The 22857-nt window shown below is 41.7% G+C and overlaps 2 protein-coding genes across 5 annotated transcripts in view; one reads left to right on the plus strand and one right to left on the minus strand.

The window, feature by feature from the left end:
- LOC129165475 (uncharacterized) overlaps window positions 1-9251 on the plus strand; it is a 32341-nt gene extending 23090 nt beyond the window's left edge. For 2 of the 4 annotated variants that reach the window (XM_070542991.1, XM_070542992.1), the window contains 9 exons: window positions 3108-3194; window positions 4190-4306; window positions 4374-4553; window positions 4625-4702; window positions 4780-4851; window positions 4930-4983; window positions 5059-5109; window positions 5183-5312; window positions 9111-9251. In XM_070542991.1, coding sequence (XP_070399092.1) covers window positions 3108-3194; window positions 4190-4306; window positions 4374-4553; window positions 4625-4702; window positions 4780-4851; window positions 4930-4983; window positions 5059-5109; window positions 5183-5312; window positions 9111-9135 — 794 coding nt within the window. In that variant the 3' untranslated portion in view covers window positions 9136-9251. Of the gene's footprint in view, window positions 1-3107; window positions 3195-4189; window positions 4307-4373; window positions 4554-4624; window positions 4703-4779; window positions 4852-4929; window positions 4984-5058; window positions 5110-5182; window positions 5347-9110 lie in introns of all 4 variants that reach the window. The other 2 variants (XM_070542993.1, XM_070542994.1) reach the window with 2 other exon arrangements.
- LOC129157252 (gastrula zinc finger protein XlCGF57.1-like) overlaps window positions 1-22857 on the minus strand; it is a 26817-nt gene continuing 3960 nt past the window's right edge. The window contains exons 2-3 of the mRNA XM_054736550.2: window positions 22152-22264; window positions 1-998 (exon numbers count right to left, since the gene is read on the minus strand). Coding sequence (XP_054592525.2) covers window positions 1-998; window positions 22152-22161 — 1008 coding nt within the window. The 5' untranslated portion in view covers window positions 22162-22264. The remainder of the gene's footprint in view (window positions 999-22151; window positions 22265-22857) is intronic.

Genomic DNA, 22857 nt, shown 5'->3' on the forward strand with positions numbered 1-22857 from the left:
TCACAGGCGAAAGGCTTCTCTCCAGTGTGGACTCTGATGTGTGTTTACACTTCTCTTTTCACTAAATCTATTACCACAGAGCTCACAGGCGAAAGGCTTCTCTCCAGTGTGGACTCTCATGTGTGTGTTTAAACTTCCCTTTTCACTAAATCTATTACCACAGAGCTCACAGGCGAAACGCTTCTCTCCTGTGTGGACTCTCATGTGTTTGTTTAAAGTTCCCTTTTCACTAAATCTATTGCCACAGAGCTCACAAGCAAAAGGCTTCTGTCCAGTGTGGACTCTCATGTGACTGTTTAAAGTTGACTTTAAGCTAAATTTCTTTCCACAAAGCTCACAAGGAAAGGGCTTCTCTCCTGTGTGGACTCTCATGTGTGTGTTTAAAGTTGACTTTAAGCTAAATTTCTTTCCACAGAGCTCACAAGGAAAGGGCTTCAATCCTGTGTGGACTCTCATGTGACTGTTTAAACGTGTCTTTCGTCTAAATCTTTTTACACAGAGCTCACAAGGAAAGGGCTTATCTCCTGTGTGGACTCTCATGTGACTGTTTAAAGTTGACTTTAAGCTAAATTTCTTTCCACAAAGCTCACAAGGAAAGGGCTTCTCTCCTGTGTGGACTCTCATGTGTGTGTTTAAAGTCGACTTTAAGCTAAATTTCTTTCCACAGAGCTCACAAGGAAAGGGCTTCAGTCCTGTGTGGACTCTCATGTGTGTGGTTAAATTAGTCTTTTGGTGAAACCTTTGTCCACAGTGCTCACAGGCAAAATGTTTCTGCTTTGTCTGGACTCTCGTGCGTTTGTTTAAAGGTGTTTTTTGGCTAAAGGATTGAAACCTGGCAGCATCAGTCTCCTTATTCAAATGGAGATGCTCTCCCTCCATACTAGACCAGAGTTTCTCTTGTTCCTCCTTTTTGTGGAGAAAATCTAGGTGCTGGTGGTTGACACGAGTACTCTGTTCTTCTGAAGCTTCTTCTTTAACCAGAACCATCTGTTGAAAATCTGTAGGAAACACAGAAACATATTATGTGAATTACAGACAGCTGTAACTGTGTTTTCACACATATAACAGTTGTATTATTTCTTTAAACTGACAGTAGAATGAAATGTATTTACAATTGGAAACTGAACTTTGAGCCTCTATAAATCATATGAGCCTTAACCCTCAGGCTTCACTTTAATTTTCATACAAGAGTCATTAGAGGACAAAAACGTCCACTTGTAAGAGAGGATTATAAGACACCTTTCGTCAAACATTTTGACAGGTCTATTGTTCTTTGACCTTTCATTCCTATTGTTCATTTGACCCTTGACCTTGCCCCCCCTTCCTATCATTAATCAAATGGACAGGTGTATTGTTCAATCTTTGCCCCCCTTCCGTATCATTAATCAAATGGGCAGGTGTATTGTTAATTGTCCAGATGGGCTAGACCCCCCACGCCGCATCATCAATGGCGTATTGTTGAGCGTCCAGATGGGCTAGACCCCCCACGCCGCATCATCAATGGCGTATTGTTGAGCGTCCATGATCCCCCACGTCATAGGCTAATGTGTGTAATGGTGTGTGGTTTCTTTTTTGTGATAGCCCATCGGTTCCCACAGCCCCTCCCTTCTGAGTGTAATCCTATTGTGTTTAACTCTTTAAAAGCTCAGATCTGTCCGAATGGTGAAAAGCCGAGCTCTAAGAAAAAAATGGCTCACTGACAGTGGATGAGTGCGGCCTAACTGTTGTGAATGACAGCCCCACACACTGTCAAGTACTTATGAAATGGTTGTACGTCTCCTCAAAGTTAAAGAATCTGTTTTTGTAGTAGCATACAAGATGGTATGGTCTGCTAGCTCTTGAGTGAGTGACAGAAGCTGAAGTCAATGCATGAACTTTTGCAGCCTTTTGCTGAACACACACAAACTCTTCAGAGTGACACATTGTCTATGTCATTAATACTCTCTTTGAGATGTTCACGTTGGATTTCGTATGTTCAGTCTTAAACTTTGTGTTTAAATGTGTAAATATTTACATGCAGCTCACTGACACTTTTTGACCAGAACTAAAACTATTGTGTAAAACTCTCTGTCCAGCAGCATTAATGGCTGTAAGCACACACACACACACACACACACACACACACACACACACACACACACACACACACACACACACACACACACACACACACACACACACACACACACACACACACACACACACACACACACTTCTCTAAGAAGTAAAAGGATTACATTCAAACATTTGTCTTTGACTAAACCATTCAAACATTTCTATCACTTCACAAAAGCAATGGTTTACCATCCTAAACCATTTATGGTCCTGTTGTAAACCACCATGCATTCTCAAGCCTATAAGAACAAAAGTTGAACCTTACCTCAGCGTGAATGAAATGGTTGTACGTTTCCTCAAAGTTAAAGAATCTGTTTTTGTAGTAGCAGACAAGATGGTATGGTCTGCTAGCTCTCGAGTGAGTGACAGAAGCTGAAGTCAATGCATGAACTTTTGCAGCCTTTTGCTGAACACACACAAACTCTTCAGAGTGACACATTGTCTATGTCATTAATACTCTCTTTGAGATGTTCACGTTGGATTTCGTATGTTCAGTCTTAAACTTTGTGTTTAAATGTGTTATTTACATGCAGCTCACTGACACTTTTTGACCAGAACTAAAACTATTGTGTAAAACTCTCTGTCCAGCAGCACATCAAATTAATGGCTGTAAGCACACACACACACACACACACACACACACACACACACACACACACACACACACACACACACACACACACACACACACACACACACGCACACACACACTTCTCTAAGAAGTAAAAGGATTACATTCAAACATTTGTCTTTGACTAAACCACTCAAACATTTCTATCACTTCACAAAAGCAATGGTTTACCATCCTAAACCATTTAAGGTACTGTTGTAAACCAGCCTGCATACTCAAGCCTATAAGAACAAAAGTTGATCCTTACCTCAGCGTGATGCTTTTTAAGATCTGTTGAGCTTTCTTAAAGTTCATTCTAAACAATTTTGCACGGCCAGCGACTTCTGACAACGCAAATGACTTCTTTTTTTTTTTTTTGCAGGTGGCGGGAAAGTTTTAAAAACAAAGAACTGGTTGAACCAAATCGTCACAGAAACAACACACAAAAAGCAAATTACTTTTTTTGCAGGTGGGCTGTATTGAAAGAGTGGCGGGAAAGTTTTAAAACAAAGTTCTGGTTCATTCTAACCAAGTCGGCATGGTAACAATTCACAAAAGCAAATGACTTGCTATTGTTTCAAAGAGCTATTTAGGTGAAAGCTTAACCATTGCCTCCTGCCTTTAGTGTCACATTTTGTTTTCACTGTCACACACACACACACACACACACACACACACACACACACACACACACACACACACACACACACACACACACACACACACACACACATTGCTTCCTGCCTCAGAGAAAAGATTTGATCCATTTTGTAGGACCTATAACAGCTGAAATAAATAAAAAGCTGTTTATGAGGTTTGTTTTTTGGGAGGGGTGGATTAGTAAAGTCTCAGAGCAGACGTACCTCTGGTCAAACCTTTAATGTCATACCTCCCAGAATAGTTAAACTAAGGCACATGCATGCCGTAAACGGATTTACACACGAGTGAAAGAGCTGCTACATTTTAACCAAAACATGAGCAAAGAATAAGAATAAGAAGAAGAAGCGATGGATACGTGTTTTGAATATAGCCTTCCTCTGCTAAAAACAACGTTCGAATTGAGACATGATGAGATTTCAGGAAGAAATGTCCGGTATTATTTTTTGGATCGTAAAGGTTTTTTTATTTCTGCTCCAGGGAGTTTTGACGAAGCAATGGATACGAGCACACACACACACACACACACACACACACACACACACACACACACAACTCTAAACAACCATTCATACATTTGTCTACCTATACAACAAAGCAAATGACTCTGTATTGTTTATAAACATTTTTTTTTCGACCAATCGCAACCGTTTTCTATTCAAGATTTTTTTAAACAGCTGTATAAAATGTAAAAGCGCATTTTCGGAGTCGTGATTTGAGGTGTAACAAGCTAAGATGACGGGTAAGTTTTTAACTCAAGACGCAAATCTTTTTTTTCTCTTTCTGGTTTAACATCTTTATTTTCAGACGCTATTGTCATATCGGACGGCGAGTGGGAAGAAATTCCTATTGAGGAATTAACTTGTAAGACACCGGTACCTCTGGATGATTTGTCTAAAATTAATCGTGCGGTCGAGAATCTGAGTGAGTGGATTTTATAAATATATACGTAACGTTCTTTTCTTCAACTGAGAAATATCTCATTTTACAGAAAAGGAGGGGGTTCAACCTTACCCCGGAAGTGATAACTTTTACCCAACCACGCCTCCATCCACCAGCCGAACCGTCTTACATTCGTATCAGCCCAGCCATACCGTCAGATCACACGGGAATGCGAGCGTGAAAGCTGTTCGTTACAGGACCGTCACGCCGCAGACGATCCTCGAAGCTGGTAAGTGATTACAAAATAGCGATTAATAAGTCAGAGATGTGTCGTTCATATTTATCGTTTTTATTCTTCAGAGCAACGTCCGACGGCCTACGCACCCCCAATATCTCAGCCCCCACCACCTCCAACCCCTTCTCATGCGCGGACGGATGGTAACGATAAAAAAACAACTGATTAATAAGTCAAAGATGACTCGTACACATTTACCGTTGTTTTTTTATCCTTTCAGAACAACATCAGACAGCCGCTTCAATATCTCCGCCCACACCTCCTCCTCCTCCTCCCTCTTCTCCTGCACAGGGTAAGAGATATATAAAAAAGGTGGTTATTTACTTCAAAGATGATTCGTTCATATTTTTCCTTGTTTTTATTCTTTCAGAACAATCCGACAGCGACTCTGAAACCGCTGAACGTGCTCCTGAGCAGCCAGCCGGTAAGCTGCTTCACAAAAAGCTCCGCATAGTATATTAAATTTTTAAGTAAAAAAAGATGTTTTTTATCCTTTCAGAACAACCCACGACCGACGAAGAGAACGCACCACCTCCTGCACCTGTACAGAGTAAGTTAAATTTTATATATAATTTATTAAAAGCTCGTTCATTTTATTTATTTTTATTTATTTTTTTCATCAGAAAAACGACTGAAGAAAAAGAAAAACATCCGTCTTTCACCACTTCAGAGATTAAACAGGATGAAAATGGCCTACTTGCTTCTGCAGGTCAATTCTGGCCTGGTCGAAGTGGTCCAACAAGTGCTCGCTTTGTAAGGAGGACGCAGATTTTTTTCTTCATTTTTAGTAGGTTATTAATGTCTTTTGTATCATGAGTGAAAATTGGTTTGACGACCTTTCAGATTTGTTTGAAGTAGATGGTGAATTAAATGTAGATTTGTTAGATCGAATTTTAGCCAGCCAAAATCCCTCAGATGAGGCCGATAATTTGGTGTTAAATGACTGGTTTGATTTAAGCGGACTGAGTGAAGTAGATGAATTAGCTTCAGATAGTGAGATCTTAGCATCCCAAGCCGTTTCAAACGAGGTCGATCAAATTCTAGCAAATTCAGATTCGCCTTCATCAGAAGCTGTAGATGAAATATTGAGACAATTAGAACACCAGCAGCACGTAAACGAGGTCGATCAAATTCTAGCAAATTCAGATGAGCCTTCATCAGAAGCAATAAACGAAATTTTGAGACAAATAGAGCACCAGCAGCGCGTAAACGAGATCGATCAAATTCTAGCAAATTCAGATGAGCCTTCATCAGAAGCTGTAGATGAAATATTGAGACAAATAGAACACCGGCAGATCGGAGGGAGCGTAAACGCAGCTTTTAACCAGCGTGAAATTAGAGAGAGAGTGTCTTTTCAAGCAATCAACGACCCAGCCGAGTTTTATATTAATCTGATGGAAATATTAAACAGGTTTGCTGAAAGAGGAAGCCAGATCGCGCGTCCCAACGATAGAGTCCAGTTTGAAATTAATACTTTACACACGACGCACCATGTTAATTTTAATTATGACGGATCAAATATGTTAAATCAGCTTCAGTATTTACTGGATCTGTTAGTCCAATCAAATGAAGCATTAGAGGCTGACAACGAGTTTAATTTCAGACTGCAAGTGATAAATAATCCGTCCGGCGGAGGGAAACGAAAAATCGAAACCATTCTGGATCACGAATTAGTCAATAAAAAACGAAACCATCTCATTTGTCCACCAGAGGCCAATCAGCCGTTGTGTTTTGCGCTAAGCATAGCCGGCCTGTTAAATCCCTCAGCGAGAGATACAGAATTATTGAATGTGGCTAAAAATATTCATCAACAGGCAGGGCTTCAGGAGCAATCAACCGTTTCATTTAGCGACGTGATTCGATTTGAAAATATTGTTCAAAGAAAAATAATCATTTTTTACAGATCCGACAGAATCATTTCTAAATTTGAAACAGATTTTAGCGATCGAACAAATCCGTTGTTCATTTTGCTAATGAACCATCATTATTACGGCATAAAAAATATTAAAGGTTTCTTAGGAGCCAAATATTTTTGTTCATGGTGCTTTTCCGCTTATAATAACATGAACGGACATCACTGTAAATGGTTCTGTCACGTGTGTAATACCGATTTATGCAAACGGACAGAAACGTCTCTCATCACATGTTCTGATTGTAATCGAATATGCCAAAATGTAATATGTTTTCAAACTCACAAAACACCTGTTTTAAGGCCTCAAGCAAACAGGTTAGTTTCTCCTTGCGAAATGTTTAAAAAATGCACCATTTGTAAACAAACTTATTACATCGCCATGGGTGGAAATGGTTCACAGCACGTTTGCTCAGCGACCAAATGCATCGTTTGCAAACAGTCGGTGGTCACGGACGATCATCGCTGTTTTATTCAGCTTGAAAAAAAAGATGACGGTTTAACGGAAAAGGTTATTTATTATGACACTGAAACGTTTACGGATCAGAACGGTGTGCATACACCTTTTTTAATCTGTGCAAAATCCGATTCAGGCGACGTTTGGGAGAAATTTGGTTTAGATTGCATTAAAGATTTTATTATGCAGATGCGTCGTCCTAAATTCAGCAATTATACATTTGTTGCACACAATGCGCGTGGATTTGATGCTTATATAATTTTGAGCGCTATGTGTCAATTAAAAATTGTTCCCAAATATATACTCATGCAAGGCTGTAAAATCCTGAGTTTTCACGATCCAGACTTTGGGTTGAGATTCATTGATTCCTTAAGTTTTCTCATGATGAAATTAGCCAACCTTCCAGCTGCTTTGGGCTTTACAGATAAAACTAAAGGTTATTTTCCTCACAGATTTTCATCGCTTGAACATCTGAATTATAAAGGACCTTACCCAGATGTCAGCCATTATGGGTTTGAACAAATGTCTCCGGAGCATAAAAAAATATTTTTAGAATGGTACACCGATGTGTCTAAACAGCAGCTGTTTGATTTCAGAAAGGAGGCCGTGTTTTATTGTAGAAACGATGTGGAAATTCTGCGTAAAGCATGCGGTATTTTCAGAGAGGAGTTTTTTAATGAAACAGGTATCGACCCGCTGAAATCTGTCACGATCGCTTCAGCTTGCATGCGCGTGTTTAGATCAAAATTCCTAAAACCAGACACATTGGCCATTCCTTGTCCGCTCGGTTATCGACCGCAACAAAAACCATTTTCAAGTTCAAGCATCGTGTGGTTGGAATGGGTTTCACACAGTCAAAATGTAGACATTCAACACGCTTTAACGCCTTTGGGGGAGTATAAAGTGGGAGATTTTTATCTCGACGGATATGCTGTGATTTCAGGCGTCGAACAAGGGTTTGAGTATATGGGTTGTTTTTTCCACGGCTGTCCAAAATGTTTCTTACAGTCATCCATATGTCCTCTGAGAAAAATCACTTTTGGTGAAATTTATGACAAAACCGTCGAAAAGCTTCAGTCGTTGGAAACTGTGCATCGATTAAAAATGAATGTCATTTGGGAACATGATTGGCAGGAGATGGTAAAAACTGATCCGGACGTGAAACAGTTTGTCTCAAGATTTGACCCCCCGCCAGCTCCTCTCTCACCTCGTGAAGCCCTGTATGGTGGCAGAACTTGTCCGGTTCGGCTGAGGCATTCTGCTCAGAGCGGTGAAAAAATCCACTATGTGGATTTTACGAGCCTGTACCCTTATGTAAATGCCACACAGGCTTACCCCATAGGCCATCCCAAAATTCATGTTAAAAATTTCAGAGATCCAAGTCACTATTTTGGCTTGATTAAAGCTGTCGTTTTGCCACCCAGAAAACTGTTTTTCCCTGTTCTGCCTTTTAAAACATCCAAAGGTAAACTCGTTTTTACACTGTGTCGCACATGCGCTGAAATGAATAATCAATCTGATTCTTGTTCACACAGCGCGTCTCAACGTGCTTTGACGGGCGTTTGGGTGAGTGTAGAGTTCAATTACGCTTTGGATTCAGGTTACAGTCTGGTGAAAATGATTGAAGTCTGGGATTTTGAGAAAAGCAGTAAAGATGTGTTCGCAGGTTACATTAACACGTTTTTGAAGCAGAAACAACAAGCGTCTGGTTTTCCTGAAGGATTGATTGATGATGAGTCGAAAAGAAAATACATTCAGGACTACCAACTTCGTCAGGGAATACTATTAGATGCGTCCAAGATTCAGCACAATCCTGCGAAGCGTGCCATTTCAAAATTATGTCTCAATTCACTCTGGGGAAAGTTTGGTCAAAGAGATGATCTTGTACAAACCACATTTGTTCAAAAACCTGATGAATTTTTTGACATTCTGTTTTCAGGGAGATACAATGTTAAATTCTTCAGTTTTCTCACTTCAGGAGCTGTTCTGGTGCAACACAGTTTGGCAGAAAAATGCCTAACGACTCCTGGCAGAAGCAACAACATTTTTATAGCTGCATTCACCACAACTTATGCCAGATTGAAATTATTAAATGCGTTGAACAAACTGGGAAATCGCGTCATTTATTACGATACAGATTCTATAATTTATTCTGTCAAAGAGAATGAGTGTGTTTTACCAACAGGACCGCTGCTGGGGGATCTAACTGACGAACTTGGAGGCGATTCCATCACGGAATTTTCATCAGCCGGTCCAAAAACGTATGCTTACAAAACCCGGGACCGCCAGCAGGTGGTGATAAAGGCTAAGGGTATCACACAGTCATTCATTTCATCTGATCACATCAATTTTGACAGCTTAGCGCTGCTGGTTGAGGGGTATGTGGCTGGAGAAAGGGGAAGATTTTTGCAAACTCAACAGGATGTCATCAAGAGAGATAAAAAAGATCTCACTCTCGCGAATGTTTCATTTGTGAAAAGGTTTCGTGTGATTTTTGATAAGCGGAGGTTATTTGCTGACGGCTGTACAGAACCATTTGGGTATTAAAAATGGAAACTGATTTTGACGCTAGACTAAAGTCTCCATTCAGTGCACAAATTGCTGGTCCGTCAGGCTGTGGAAAAACCTTTTTTGTAAAAAGTATTTTGGAAAATTGTATGCAATGTTTAACTGAAATGCCAAAAAACATCGTGTGGTTTTTTACATCTTATCAACCTATGTATGATGATCTTTGTAATAAAAGTATTCGATTCATTCAAGGTCTCCCGCTTTCATTCGAGGATGATGATTTATTTCCATCGGGTCAAAACCACTTGGTGATCTTGGATGACATGATGTCTCAAACCTCCAGCCATCCTGGAGTGCTAAAATTATTTACGCAGCTGAGACATCACAGAAATATGAGCGTCATTTTAATCACTCAAAATGTTTTTCATCAAGGAAAACATAGTCGTTCCATCAGCTTAAACACCAATTATTTGATTTTGTTTAAAAACCCTCGAGATAAATTGCAAATCAATGTTTTAGCAAATCAAATATATCCTACCCAAAAAAGATATTTCATGGAGAGTTTTCAAGACGCTACGTCAGAACCGTACGGTTATTTAATTGTGGATTTAAAAGCGGAAACGCCAGAATCTTTCCGTCTCCGTACGGGTTTACTTCCGGATCAGCTCACCGCGGTGTATTTGCCTAAAACAGAGCCATGTCAGCCCGGATAAAACGCAACGCCAAGATTCTACGTGCTTTGTCACGTATGAAGCATCGCCAACGTCAGGAGTTTTTAAAAGGGTGCTCCGAGGACGTTCTCAAGGCTTTGTGTGAGATAGCTTTAAACGTGATCAAAGGAAATATACGTCTGTCGCCGCGTCAATTTCGAAAGTTGTCTAAAAGCAAAACGGTGCTCAGACAGTTGACTCATAACAAAACTAGCCTTTTTAAAAAAAAGAAGCTTTTAGTCGGCCAGAAAGGCGGATTTCTACCCATACTACTAGCAGCCGCTGCGCCTCTGATCGGCGAACTGATAGGTGGCTTAATAAGGAAATAAACGATGGCTTCTCAAAAAATGTTTATGGTGACCCCCCAACAATTACGTCAGCTTGTTAAACCTACGATACGGGACGTGGCTGAAGAGAATCTTGACTCTGAAATGAAATTAATTATGCAGGAGACGGGATTAACGCCGTATGAGAAAATTAAAAAATACAATGCGCTGCTACAGCGTTATCTGAAGTTGATGAAAAGCGGACTACACGAAAGTGCAACTCCCACTGAACCGCCCACTGTGACGGCTGAGCCTACGTCAGCTGTAGAAACAGCGGCTGACACGCTCATTAATGAAACGCTACAGAATCTTCCTGTGCGCGGAAGAAAAAACGCCGAGTACCTGCTGAAAATGACACGATTAAACTGGACTCCGACGGGGGAATTTAAATATAAAGGCGATGTGCAGAAAGGATCGCACATCCTTGACTTGATTAAAAGCATCAGCAACCCGTTAAAAAAACATCCACAATCAGAACCGACGGGTTGGACTCCTTTCCTAAAAACTCTAGTAGAAAAAAATGTACCCTTATCTATCGTGTCCAATCCGCTAGCGAAACGTCAGATTACGCAACTCAGGAACGGAGGGGCTGTACTTCCGGATTCTGAAGACGTTTTGAAGAAAAAAAAGAAAAAACCGAGGAGAAATATCATTTTATCACCAAGCTGGAGCGATGTCCCCACATTGAAGAAATGGATCAGCTTTACACCTTAACTCTCTTGTTTGTTCAATAAAACTTTATTCAAAACAAATTTCACAGTCCGTGACATTCTTTAAACATTTCAAGAGTACAATTCACCTGTGTGTAGTATACATCATGACGTTTGATGCAATTTGAAAATTTTTTAACAAAATGATAAACCATAGCATCATTTTTATCTACATTTTTATGATATTTAGACAGAATTTGTTTCAGAGAAAGTCCACAAGCCTTATGACACAGGAAAAAAACACAATGCTGGCCACAACGGTCGGATGCAAAACTCTGTAGCTGACGATCCTGATATTGTATTCGTGAACAACGTTCTGTTAGAAAATTCAGGATGTTTTCAGGGTAATATTTAAATTCAGGCGATAGACCGTAAGAGTCAAAAAATGTCCCGAGGCCATTTTGTTCCACAGCTAGCGCCAACCAGTGTTCACCGGGTAAATGGACAGGATGAGTGTTTACCACAAAGTAGGCCGGTAGTCGAATGTTTTTTGGGATGGTAGACAGCTGATCAGACGCGTACACGCCACCAAAATAATCTCCCAGCAGGTTCGATAATATGCCGTCCAATTCGTGATTATCCATTAATAATAATCCACCAATACCTCTCTCTTTGAGTTTATCTCCAGAATGGAGTCGTAACACGCATACACAATGAGTGTAGCCGTGGCTCTCAGAGGTTCTCCAAAGCGCATCTCCATCCTCAGGTTGCCGGTGGAAACGGTTGAAAGCGCCTCCGAGTCATCCGCTGTGTTCAGATTAAAGGCAAAGAGTGTATACCCCTGTTGATATTCCAACCTATTAATCGATAGAGGCAAATCTTTCAATTGTCTTGAAGTGGCTGTAAACAGATTATAAAATTCTCTGACCGATGTTCCCTGGTAAAAAGTAGGTTGGAAGGCTTTCGATGGAATCTGTTTTCCGTCTCTGGACAACGCCAGATATTCCACATTCATGTGACGAAAATTAAAAGGCGAAAGATCTCGACGTCCTGTGTAAGCTTCGTGATCCACTAATCCTAAGACGATATATTTAGGAATGGCGCCGAGAAAGAGGTTCTCCAGATTACATATCCTCGAATTTTGTGGAATGGAATAAGTTTTGACGGTCACGCGTGAGAGCGGGTACATGGCGTTTGCTTTTAGTAAAGCAGACTCGTGACCCAAACGTACGGCGGGTGAAATATTAACTTTCTTCACAAAAAGCGATGCACCTAGCAGTTTCAGCTTGTAGGTGGAATCACGCGCCCCCATCAGGCAAAAAGCATCACACGCGCGTGTCAGTTTAATTCTGAGATCGACGGAATTTAAAAGAAGTCTTTCACAGAAAAATATATCAGAATGCAGGGGTCCTATCAGATCCACTTCTCTGGAGTTTTCTGTAAAAGTCGCTCGTTGATTAAGGCCTAAATTGCGTCCGTTAATTACAACGGTGGAATCGTGCGCGCCTGCGGTGTCTTTGAAGAACAATCCCGCGCTGAATTGAGAATTCAAACTCGCTTCAGAAAAGTTCAGCAGGGTTTCGATGATCGCTCTGTAGGGGTGCGTGGCGCTGGATTGTGAAATCAGACGATCGCCGAGAACCACGTCACATTGTGAGAAAATCGTGTTTATCGGGTAATTAATCAGACCGGTGGCAGCACCATCATCTAGCGGGCTGCCGTCATCGTTTGTAATTTTCACCCGCAAAAATAGAAGAGTGTCGTTTAAATCCAAATATTTTTCTCCATCTCCGGGGACAAAAAATTCTACAGGCCCGCCGTCCGTCAGGGCCGCTATGGGTAAAATTTCGCTGTAGATCTTATCTTCGATAGACAACTGCGTCATGGGTACGGTGAAGAGATCCAGTTCACTCAGCGTACATTCTGACGATTTGTTGTGGAGCAGTGACATGATTAAAAAATATCAGAGCCTGTCTGACGAGACTTCTTCCTCTTTTGCTTGCGTTTTGTAACTGGAGCTTTGATGCGTCGGTCGCTTCGTGATGTAGATGTCTTTAAACGCCTGCCGGGGGGTCTTTTGCGAACACGCCTCGACAGAACCATGAGGCCTGACCCCTCTTGGGCATTAGGGTCATTGATTTTACCGACGGCTCTCGTCAACACATCTGACACGATTCCTGTAGCGGCCTTTTTGAGATGCGGTTTAGCCAAAGCAAATCCTTTTTTAACAAAAGGTGATATGAATCGAAACAGTCTTGAAAATATCGATCCAAAGCCACGTCCGTACATATAAGGAACACCGCTAAAACCTGGTAAACCATGACCGGCCTGAGTGACGTAATAATTGATAAAACGGTTGGGATCGTTTCTCTGCAGGTGATAAATCATGTCTGCAAGACGTGCGAGTGTAACTGACTCTCTCACCCTGTTTCACGAGCGTTATATTATTGTATTTCTCTGATGTGCGGGCCTGAAATGAAGCCTCACCGTTGTTTTTCCGTATAAGAAGTGAATCGGCTCATTCTGATCAGATTTTATTTCGATATGAATGCTTTCTATATGATTCGTAGAAACGCTGATGTAATCCACAGGATTAAACACATGAGTGACCGTGTGACCGAAGGTCCCTTCAACTTTCACCGTACGTAATAAAGGCGCAAAGACGTCCCCGACCAACTGCTCGGTCACGACATCCGTGTAGCAGTAAAATTGATATAGACCGCCTGTTAAATCGGGTGGGTGAGGCGCCGATTTGATAGGTTCATCGATGCCTGAAGTACCTTCAGGCGTCAACCACTCACCCGCGTTGAAACCTAACAGATAGGCCAGAGGCGCTAAAAATCTAAATTCTATTTCATCACCGATCTGATATTTGAGAATGGGATCGGGGAATCTGTGAATGAGATAGAAATCAGGATCAATCTTTCTCATAGCAGTCTCACATTCCATTCTAAGTGTTTGGATAGCTTTATAATATCCGGGAGTAATCGGAGCTCTGTTGATTTTCTTAGGTTCTTTCACTCGTCGCCATTCAACAAACGCACGATCGTTCGGTAAATTAAACCACGAGTGTACGTAATTGATTTCAGACAGTCCCACTTGCCACCTGCCATTGAGATTGATGTGACGGGCTAGATCGGTTCTGTAACTGGCAATCGTGTTATTTTTAAACACCTCGTTACTGGCGTTAGAGGGCAATGTGATATAAAAACCCTCCTCTTGTCTCAGATCCATTTTTTTATTGTATCTGTTTTTTAAACGTCGTGCAGGTCTGAGGCTTTAATCCAACTGGAAAATTACTGAGGCCATCCAAGCCATTTAACAAACACTTGCTTCTGGCCTCTGTAAGTTCTGCGTTTTAAAAATTTTTCAACGTGGAAGGATCGTTCGGTCGATAAGTTTACTTTCTGCAATTCGGGTTCATAAAATGACCCTTCAATTTTTTCCCCATCAAAATCTTTGAGTTTATAAACCGGCGGTGCTCGATGAAGACACTGGTCTACTGTGAACAGTTCGTGCGTGAAACTCTGCTCATATTTTTTATCAAAAACACCTCTGAGTTTGGAAATTCTCACAACGTCACCCCTGTTAAACTTCATTTTCTTTGCAGGCTTCGGTGCGGTGGTCCCGTAAAGGTTGCGAAACACTTGCCATTGATTTTCCGTGTTAACTTCAAAGGGGGCCATTTTGATAGAAGTGTGGTAGCTATGATTATAACCTTTCACCAAATCTTGAATTACATCTATGTAGCGATGGGTGTTTTTGGCTGTGAAATATCTCCACATTCTACCTTTTAGAGTCCTGTTAAATCTCTCCACAACGCTGGCCTTTACGCTGCTGGCTGTGGCAAAATGCACAATTTCGTGTTTCTTCATGAGGGCTTCAAATTTCTTATTAAAAAATTCTTTACCGGAATCCGTTTGCAATTTTTTAGGGACACCGCTGTCTTTCAAAACTGAAGCAAAAGCTTCTGTAACATCTTTCCCCGATTTGTTTTTCAGGGCTCGTACATAGGCTTTCTTTGAAAATACATCTATGACGGTTAATAGGTAATTAAAGCCGTCGTTTGATTTTGACAAGGCCTGCATGTCGCATAAGTCAGCTTGAAACTGTTTTAGCGGCCCTGAGACAAAAACCTTATTTCTCGGAAAATGAACTCTTGCAGGTTTGTGAAGTGTATAGGCGTCTTGTTCTGAGAGAAAATCGCGAGCCTTATCCGATGAAACTTTCTCCCCAATATCTTGTTGTAAACCGGTTCTAAACCTTTCCACACCACCGTAACTACCCTGATGTTCTGGTGTAAAATAAACCTTTTTCATTACCTCCTCCATCTCTGATGAATGGTTGGCAAAAATGATGCACATTTGTTTTCATTAGTTCTTTTTATTTCATAAATTGTACACACAATCTAATCATACTGTAAAAAACAGCAGTCGTCAAATATAATGAATAAAATCATACCGTAAAAAACAACCGTCAAATATAATGAATAAAATCACACAGTCTAATCAGAACTAAAATCTAATGACGCTACCGTCAGAGCTAAAATCTAATCATACTGTCGTCAAATATAATAATAAAGTTGTAGAAGAGACCCTCCGCAGCTCGCTCACTCCATCACCACCCCGGACAGCGCGTCCAGGTCAGCTTTGGACAGGCGATCGTACACCGGAAAAATGTCTTTGTGAATGGGCATCACAGCCCTGAATCCGTGCAGCTGCGTCACAGCCATGGTGAACAGAATCTCAGTGTCCAGAGGCTGGAAGCCGTGCAGACTGAGAAAACTTTGAAGAGCCGGAATCAGTTTAGGTGTTAAAACCCTGCGAATAATGTCCGTAAAGTGAAAATCGTAAAATAATTCATTTTCAGCTACGTAAAGACATTCGTGTTGCCGTTGACTGGGGTGATCGATCTTGCATCCGTGGCAGATGGTTGGTAAGTGAGCTTTGATCGCCATGTTGACCAAGTGAAGAAGACCCATTTTCACACGGTCTACTTTGTCTTCTGAAAACACCCAGTCAGGCAGACGGTGAGGCTCCTCATCGGTGCTCTGGATGTCGAGGGGTTGCACATCCTCCTCCTCCTCATGACCTGGCGGCGGCTCAGGGTTTGATGTCACCAAAGGTGGATCAGCCCCATCGACCCAGGGCCTGAATGGTACGTTCTCCGGAACCTCCATGATGGTGGGGAGTCGTGGTAGGTTATCCTCTGGAAAACACGATGGGGCCGATGCGGGCCTCGGACTGCCGTTGTATCTCGGCGGTGGTGGTGATGGTAGCGATCTGGACCTCGGACTGGTGTTGTATCTCGGTGGTGATGAATCCGTTAGTACCCAGCTCGGTGGTGGGCTCCAAAGGTCTTTAAGGGTCGTCTGATTGTAGAACCCCGTCATGCTGATGCTTAGATCGTCTGGATGAAATGGTTTCTAACTGTAAGCTCTTTATAACTAGTGCTGGATGGGGGGCGTGGTATGATGATGCAACCTCCTCCTCCTCCTCCTCCTAAGGCAGGTCTTAGAACTCCAGCTTTTTTCGCACTGTCAGAATGTCGTTCCAACAGCGGCTGGTACGAAAAAATGAAGTAATACGATCCTCCACTTCATTTATTTTTTCACACCAGGCTTCGAAAGGTACAACCTGTAGAAGGCGGTAAATTCCGCATACAGAATGCACATTCTCCAGCACAAAAAAGAGCTCAAATCCTCTCACACGGACCGAGGCCTTGAACATCCACTCTCCATCAGCATCCTCTTCCCCCTCCCATGAAGCGCTGAATGCTGTCACAGCGTTCTGGATTTCATCCAACGTTGGAAGAGCTTGCGGCCCGCTGCGATTGACTGGCGGACGAGGTCTCTCAGGATCATCTCTGTGCACCTTGCGTGGAACAGCCAGCCTGAGCACAGCCCAATCGTTGTAGGAGAGAACCGCTGGTGAGTTTGATAAATAGGATTTAAGAGGTTCGCCCTCAGCCACATCTTGGATTAAACACAGTTCCTTAGTGTCGTAGCTGAACCGGTATCCAAAACTACCGGTATAACCGTAAGGTTCCAACTGCCATATTTGCTCCAAGATCTCTTTACCGCCGAAAGGAGGAACCTGCACTCTGCAGATGTAAAATGTAGATTTGCGGGGGGCACCAATTCCAGCCGGCATCTGATGTATAGCGATGGATTTTTCACAAAGCATGGTTTTTGACAGCGGCATATCCACGCTCTCTTCTTTCACTTTTTGAGTTGAAGTTGAAGCGTCAGATGTAGTAGACACTTCTTCAGCGCGGCCTGGTGCTTCATTCAGCTCCTCGTGGTTCATCATTTTTTCTTAGAGCTCGGCTTTTCACCATTCGGACAGATCTGAGCTTTTAAAGAGTTAAACACAATAGGATTACACTCAGAAGGGAGGGGCTGTGGGAACCGATGGGCTATCACAAAAAAGAAACCACACACCATTACACACATTAGCCTATGACGTGGGGGATCATGGACGCTCAACAATACGCCATTGATGATGCGGCGTGGGGGGTCTAGCCCATCTGGACGCTCAACAATACGCCATTGATGATGCGGCGTGGGGGGTCTAGCCCATCTGGACAATTAACAATACACCTGCCCATTTGATTAATGATACGGAAGGGGGGCAAAGATTGAACAATACACCTGTCCATTTGATTAATGATAGGAAGGGGGGGCAAGGTCAAGGGTCAAATGAACAATAGGAATGAAAGGTCAAAGAACAATAGACCTGTCAAAATGTTTGACGAAAGGTGTCTTATAATCCTCTCTCTTGTAAAAGCCGCTATAAAAAATGTATACATTAATGTTTTTTTTTTTTACTTTTTTTCATAGATCTGTTGAACAACTTCAGCCCTGCTCAAACATAAAAAAAATTCAATCATTTTGAGGCTTTTAACCCCTGAAATGCCAGTTTGAATACTCAAAAGTCATTGATGTAAATTATGAAGAAAAAAAAACAGAAAAAAACAGCACCGAGTTATTTTCTAAAAAAAACAAGTAACGAAACCATTTCTGTGTTTTAAAAAGAACGACAGCATGGAATTAGCCTTGGATATGTCAAGAGTCTAGCAAAATATCACATTTTATGCTTTTTTAGTTTTTGTGTAGCAGCAGATTTAAAATTTACCACCCTCTTGTGCCTGTTATGGACAAAAACGTCCCATTGACTTCAATGCAAACCACAGTTTTTGATCCTGCATTATCTGCAGCAAATATTCATGCTTTCTGTGATGTAATGGTTTCATTTTGGACAAAAGTAGTCAAATGTATGATTTTTACTGTTCACCACCAAATTCAGTCATTTCTTCATATGTTGCCCAGGCGAGAAAGTTTACACATTTCTATAGATCTTCTGCTGTTTTTATTGAAGTCAGAAGCTCAGCATGTAAACAAAACACAGTTTCACTCTCCTACTGAACATCAAAGGGTAGAAAACAAAAACAATATGTTTATGCATCTGGCTGGAGTTCAGGCACATCCAAACTCTTTGTAGTTCAGTTTGTTATGAAAGGGCAGAAGTGTGAATGCATGCATGTGAAGTGACTCCTTGGAGCTCTTCGGTCATCTCCAAAATGACACGTTTTCCCTGGCCGACCTCTGCAGCCTCACCAGCAGCTTTCCCTGTGTTAACCTGACACTTGCAGGCATAGGAAGTGGCAACATCAGCAGTGACCCAGAGTTTCAATCCGTACTTTGCTGGTTTACTTGGCATATGTTGGCGTAACTTGCACCTGCCTCTGAAAGGGACAAGCTGCTCATCAGCACACCAGGGTTTCCCTTACATAGGCGTAGCCGTGGCAGGCCGCCACGGTTGCAATCTTACCGCCACGCCTACAAGATCCCAAGTTTTATTTGTTTTGGTTTTTTTTGCGCTGTTTCCCGAAGAAGCAGCGGGAACTACTATGTCGTCAAAGCCGGCAGGCAGCAAGAAGAAAGGAGCAGGCAGAGCAAGGTGCAGTTACAGCATAAGTTACTGAGTTTAAAATTAGAAAGGTAGCAGTGGATATAATGCTTTTTGGTTTACATGTTTCAATAGCATTAAGATAAACAAGTGTTGACGATCTTGACAGGGTTTCCTCCAGTGCTTATTAGGCAAGATTTTCCTCTCCCAACCAGGATAATCATCACTTATTCATGTAAAATTTATTTATTTTTTCATGGGAGCCCTGTCCTTCCAGATCAGCTCATTCTCCACGAGCGGAGCTGGACGGAGAGACGCAGCAGTCCAAAGTTTTTCTGCCTCGTTCACTGCGAGTAATCACTGAGCAACAAGAAGGAGCTGACGCTACACCGGACCTCCATCCCGGTACCGACAGAAGCACACAGGATTTGGCACAGAACCCGGCATGGTAACACCGGCCCAGCCCAGCGGCAACGACCCTGACGTGGTTCTATCGGCCCAACCCAGTGGCACCGGGCCCGGCGTGGATCCATCCGCCTGGCCAGGCAGCGCCGTACCCAGCGTGGTTACGCCGGCCCAGCCCAACGGTACCGAGCCCGGCGCGCCTCCATCGGCCTGGCCCAACAGCGCCGAACCCGGCATAGTTCTGCCGACGGGGCCTAGCAACACCGACTACGGAGGGGTCCTGCTGAGCCAGGCCCAACAAACATTCATCGCGTCGCGGAGACTAAACCACAACAGCCTTCCCCGTCGAGAGACAAGATGGGCCCGGAGCTGGCAAAGCCTCAGAATTGATTGAGGCTGCAGTAAAAAAAAGAAAAGAAGGGGCACAAGTATTCAAGTATTTAGAAGATGCCACCTAAAAGAGGTAATATCAATGAGGAAGAACTAGAGGACATAAAGAAATCTTTGAACTTTATGTCAGAAGAGATTACAACCATTGCAAAACAACAAAAACTGATAATCAATTTAACTGAGGATATTAAAGAATTAAGAAGGCAAAGTGAGGAAAAGGACAAGAAGATTACTATGTTGGAAGTACGAGTGGCAGAATTGGAACAATATTCGAGGATATCAGATGTAATAGTAACGGGTCTGGAAACCAAGCACCAGACATATGCACGAGCAGCAGCTGAAGAGAGAGGGGAGCCGCCTGAGCAAGAGTTGCGCTCCCTTGAAGAGCAGGTAATGGCATTTTTCAATAGTAAAGGTATTGAAATGGATAGTAAGGACATTGAGGGGTGCCAAACTCTTCCAAGGAAAAACAAGAATCAAAAACCTGCCATTATTATAAGATTTGTGAATAGGAAGCAGAAAAAAGAGCTACTGAAGCAAGGAAGAAAGTTGAAACGAATGTGTATGTTAATGAACATCTAACCAAGAAAAATGCAGATATTGCAAGACAAGCGAGATTATTAAGAAAACAGAAGAAAATAAAGTCAACCTGGACATCAGATTGTAAGGTGTTCATTAAGTTAAATGGAACACCGGAGCAGGCAAAGGTCTTGGTCATTAAAGAGCTGATGGAACTGGAAAAATATGGCTGATAAATGTAAGGCAAAGCATGGGGATGGTTGATGGTACTTTTAATGAATTGTCAAATAGGATGGTACTAGGCCTAGACGAAGTATTGGTAGAGGTGATGGTGTGTGGATAAGATATATAACAAAGTCAGATGGCTGACAGATTTCAAGTAACAAATCAAATGGATGCTGAAACTGGGACATTGGGGTATGATAGCAATATAGATCCTGACTGTAATTTTTTTACTAAAATGTTAAAGGACTGTAATTATTATAGAATGGAACAATTTAATATGAACATAGAGGGGGTAAGAACATAACTATGGTTCATTTCAATAGTAGAAGTCTATATGCAAACTTTCAATTTATTAAAGCATATATAGCACAGTTTAATCAACCATTTGATGTGATAGCAATATCAGAGACTTGGATAAACACTGGAAAAGAAGAGGATTTTGAGATGGAGGGATATGAGCTCCTCCATCTAGCCCTTTGATGCATGAATTATGAAATCTTCAACCATGATTTTTTTAACAATTTTTTTCATTCGTCTTTAGGTGTGAATGAAACAAATTGCAACAAATATTTTTTGTAAAATTTTATAATTTACAAATAATTTATTACATGTCCACTTCAGTGGGCAGCATGCATTCTGAGCATGAAACATGTTGGCTTGGCTTACTGAAGTCCAAACGGAGGGGTTCAAATACAATAAAGTCTTCAACAGCTGTGCTTAATAGCAAAAACAAATAAATAACAATTTTGAATACCTGTCTACTGTAGTGACCATTATGCATCAAAGGGCTAGATAGGACAAATTAAAAAGGAGGTGGGGTGGCACTCTATGTTGATAAAAATTTAAGGTTTGAAAAAATGAGTAGAATGACGAGGGTGGTAGATTGAGTGATGGAATGTATAACAGTGGAAATAAACATGAACAAACAGAAAAACATCATTGTTAGTTGCATATATAGAACACCAGGATCAAAGATTGAGACTTTAAAGGACATTATGGAGGACTTGTACACAAATCTGAATCAGAAAAGAATGTTTATTTGTGGAGACTTTAATATTGATTTATTGAACCCAAATCATAATAAGAGTACTGAAGAATTTATTGAGTCAATGTATTGTATGGGATTATTTCCCCTGATAACAAGACAGACGAGAATAACCACTCATGGTGCAACTCTATTAGATAATATTTTTACAAATGTAATGGAAGAAAATATAAAAGCCAGGATATTGATAAATGATATAAGTGACCACTTACCAGTTTTTGTAACTTATGACTGTTGCTATAAAGTTCATAGAAATGTATGTAAGATGATATATAAAACAATTAGAACAGAAAAGGCAATGCAGTGTCTCAAAAATGAGTTAATAAAACAAGATTGGACTATTGTATATAAACATAAGGATGTCAATAAAGCCTATGAGGCATTCTTAAGTATATTCATGGCCTTATTAGAGAAAAATAGCCTACTTATTGAAGTCAACAGGAATAACACACCTGTGTGAATAACACAGCTGTCTAAGAGAAAAACCACTTCTCCAACTCATTTACTTATTTACATATCTGAAAGGTGGCAGCCCTACCTGTGTCCATGCTGTCCAGGTCCAGGTGGTGAAGAACACACGATGACTCAGTCCCAGCTGATGGATGATCCTGAAGTGGTAGCAGGTTTTCTTTAGCCGTGTTTAGCTAACAGCTGCAATAGAAACAAAGCAGGAGAGCTGATTAAGATGCTGCTTCAGAACAACGCAGGAGATTAAAGATCCAACGCTTTGGTTCTGATCAGCTGAGGACAGATCCAGTCTGGAAAAGAGGACCTTTGCTCACCAGAGTTCTCCTCTGTTCTTCCAGCTACAGACTAAATTGAAGATGGATGCTCTACAAAAATACTAACAACGGTTTCTCCTGTTTAGTTCTGTCTGGTGGCTCACTAAATCCAGCATGGCAGCATCTCATGGAGCCAACAAGGAAAGCAAGGTGTGATATCAGCAGAGGGCTGGAAGTAGGGCTGTCGCGGTAACCGCAAAAATGAAATATCGCAATATGAAGAAGCCCACCGCGCTGCATCATGGGCCACCGCGATTACTGAACTTGGTTCAACTCAATGATGCATGTTGAGAAGGATGGCTGCACTGGTATCAAAACGAAACGTTACTTCGCTCCTTTGGGAGCACTTTGGTTTTCAGTACGTCAGCTGCTGCGCAGCCAGAGTCCTTGGCCGAGACAGAGCTGCCACCAGCGGCAAAACAATAATAATAAATGCTCGGAGACCTGCTGAAGTCCCGGACA

This window comes from Nothobranchius furzeri, chromosome 12 (genome assembly GCF_043380555.1).
Source record: "Nothobranchius furzeri strain GRZ-AD chromosome 12, NfurGRZ-RIMD1, whole genome shotgun sequence".
Lineage (NCBI taxonomy): Eukaryota > Metazoa > Chordata > Actinopteri > Cyprinodontiformes > Nothobranchiidae > Nothobranchius > Nothobranchius furzeri.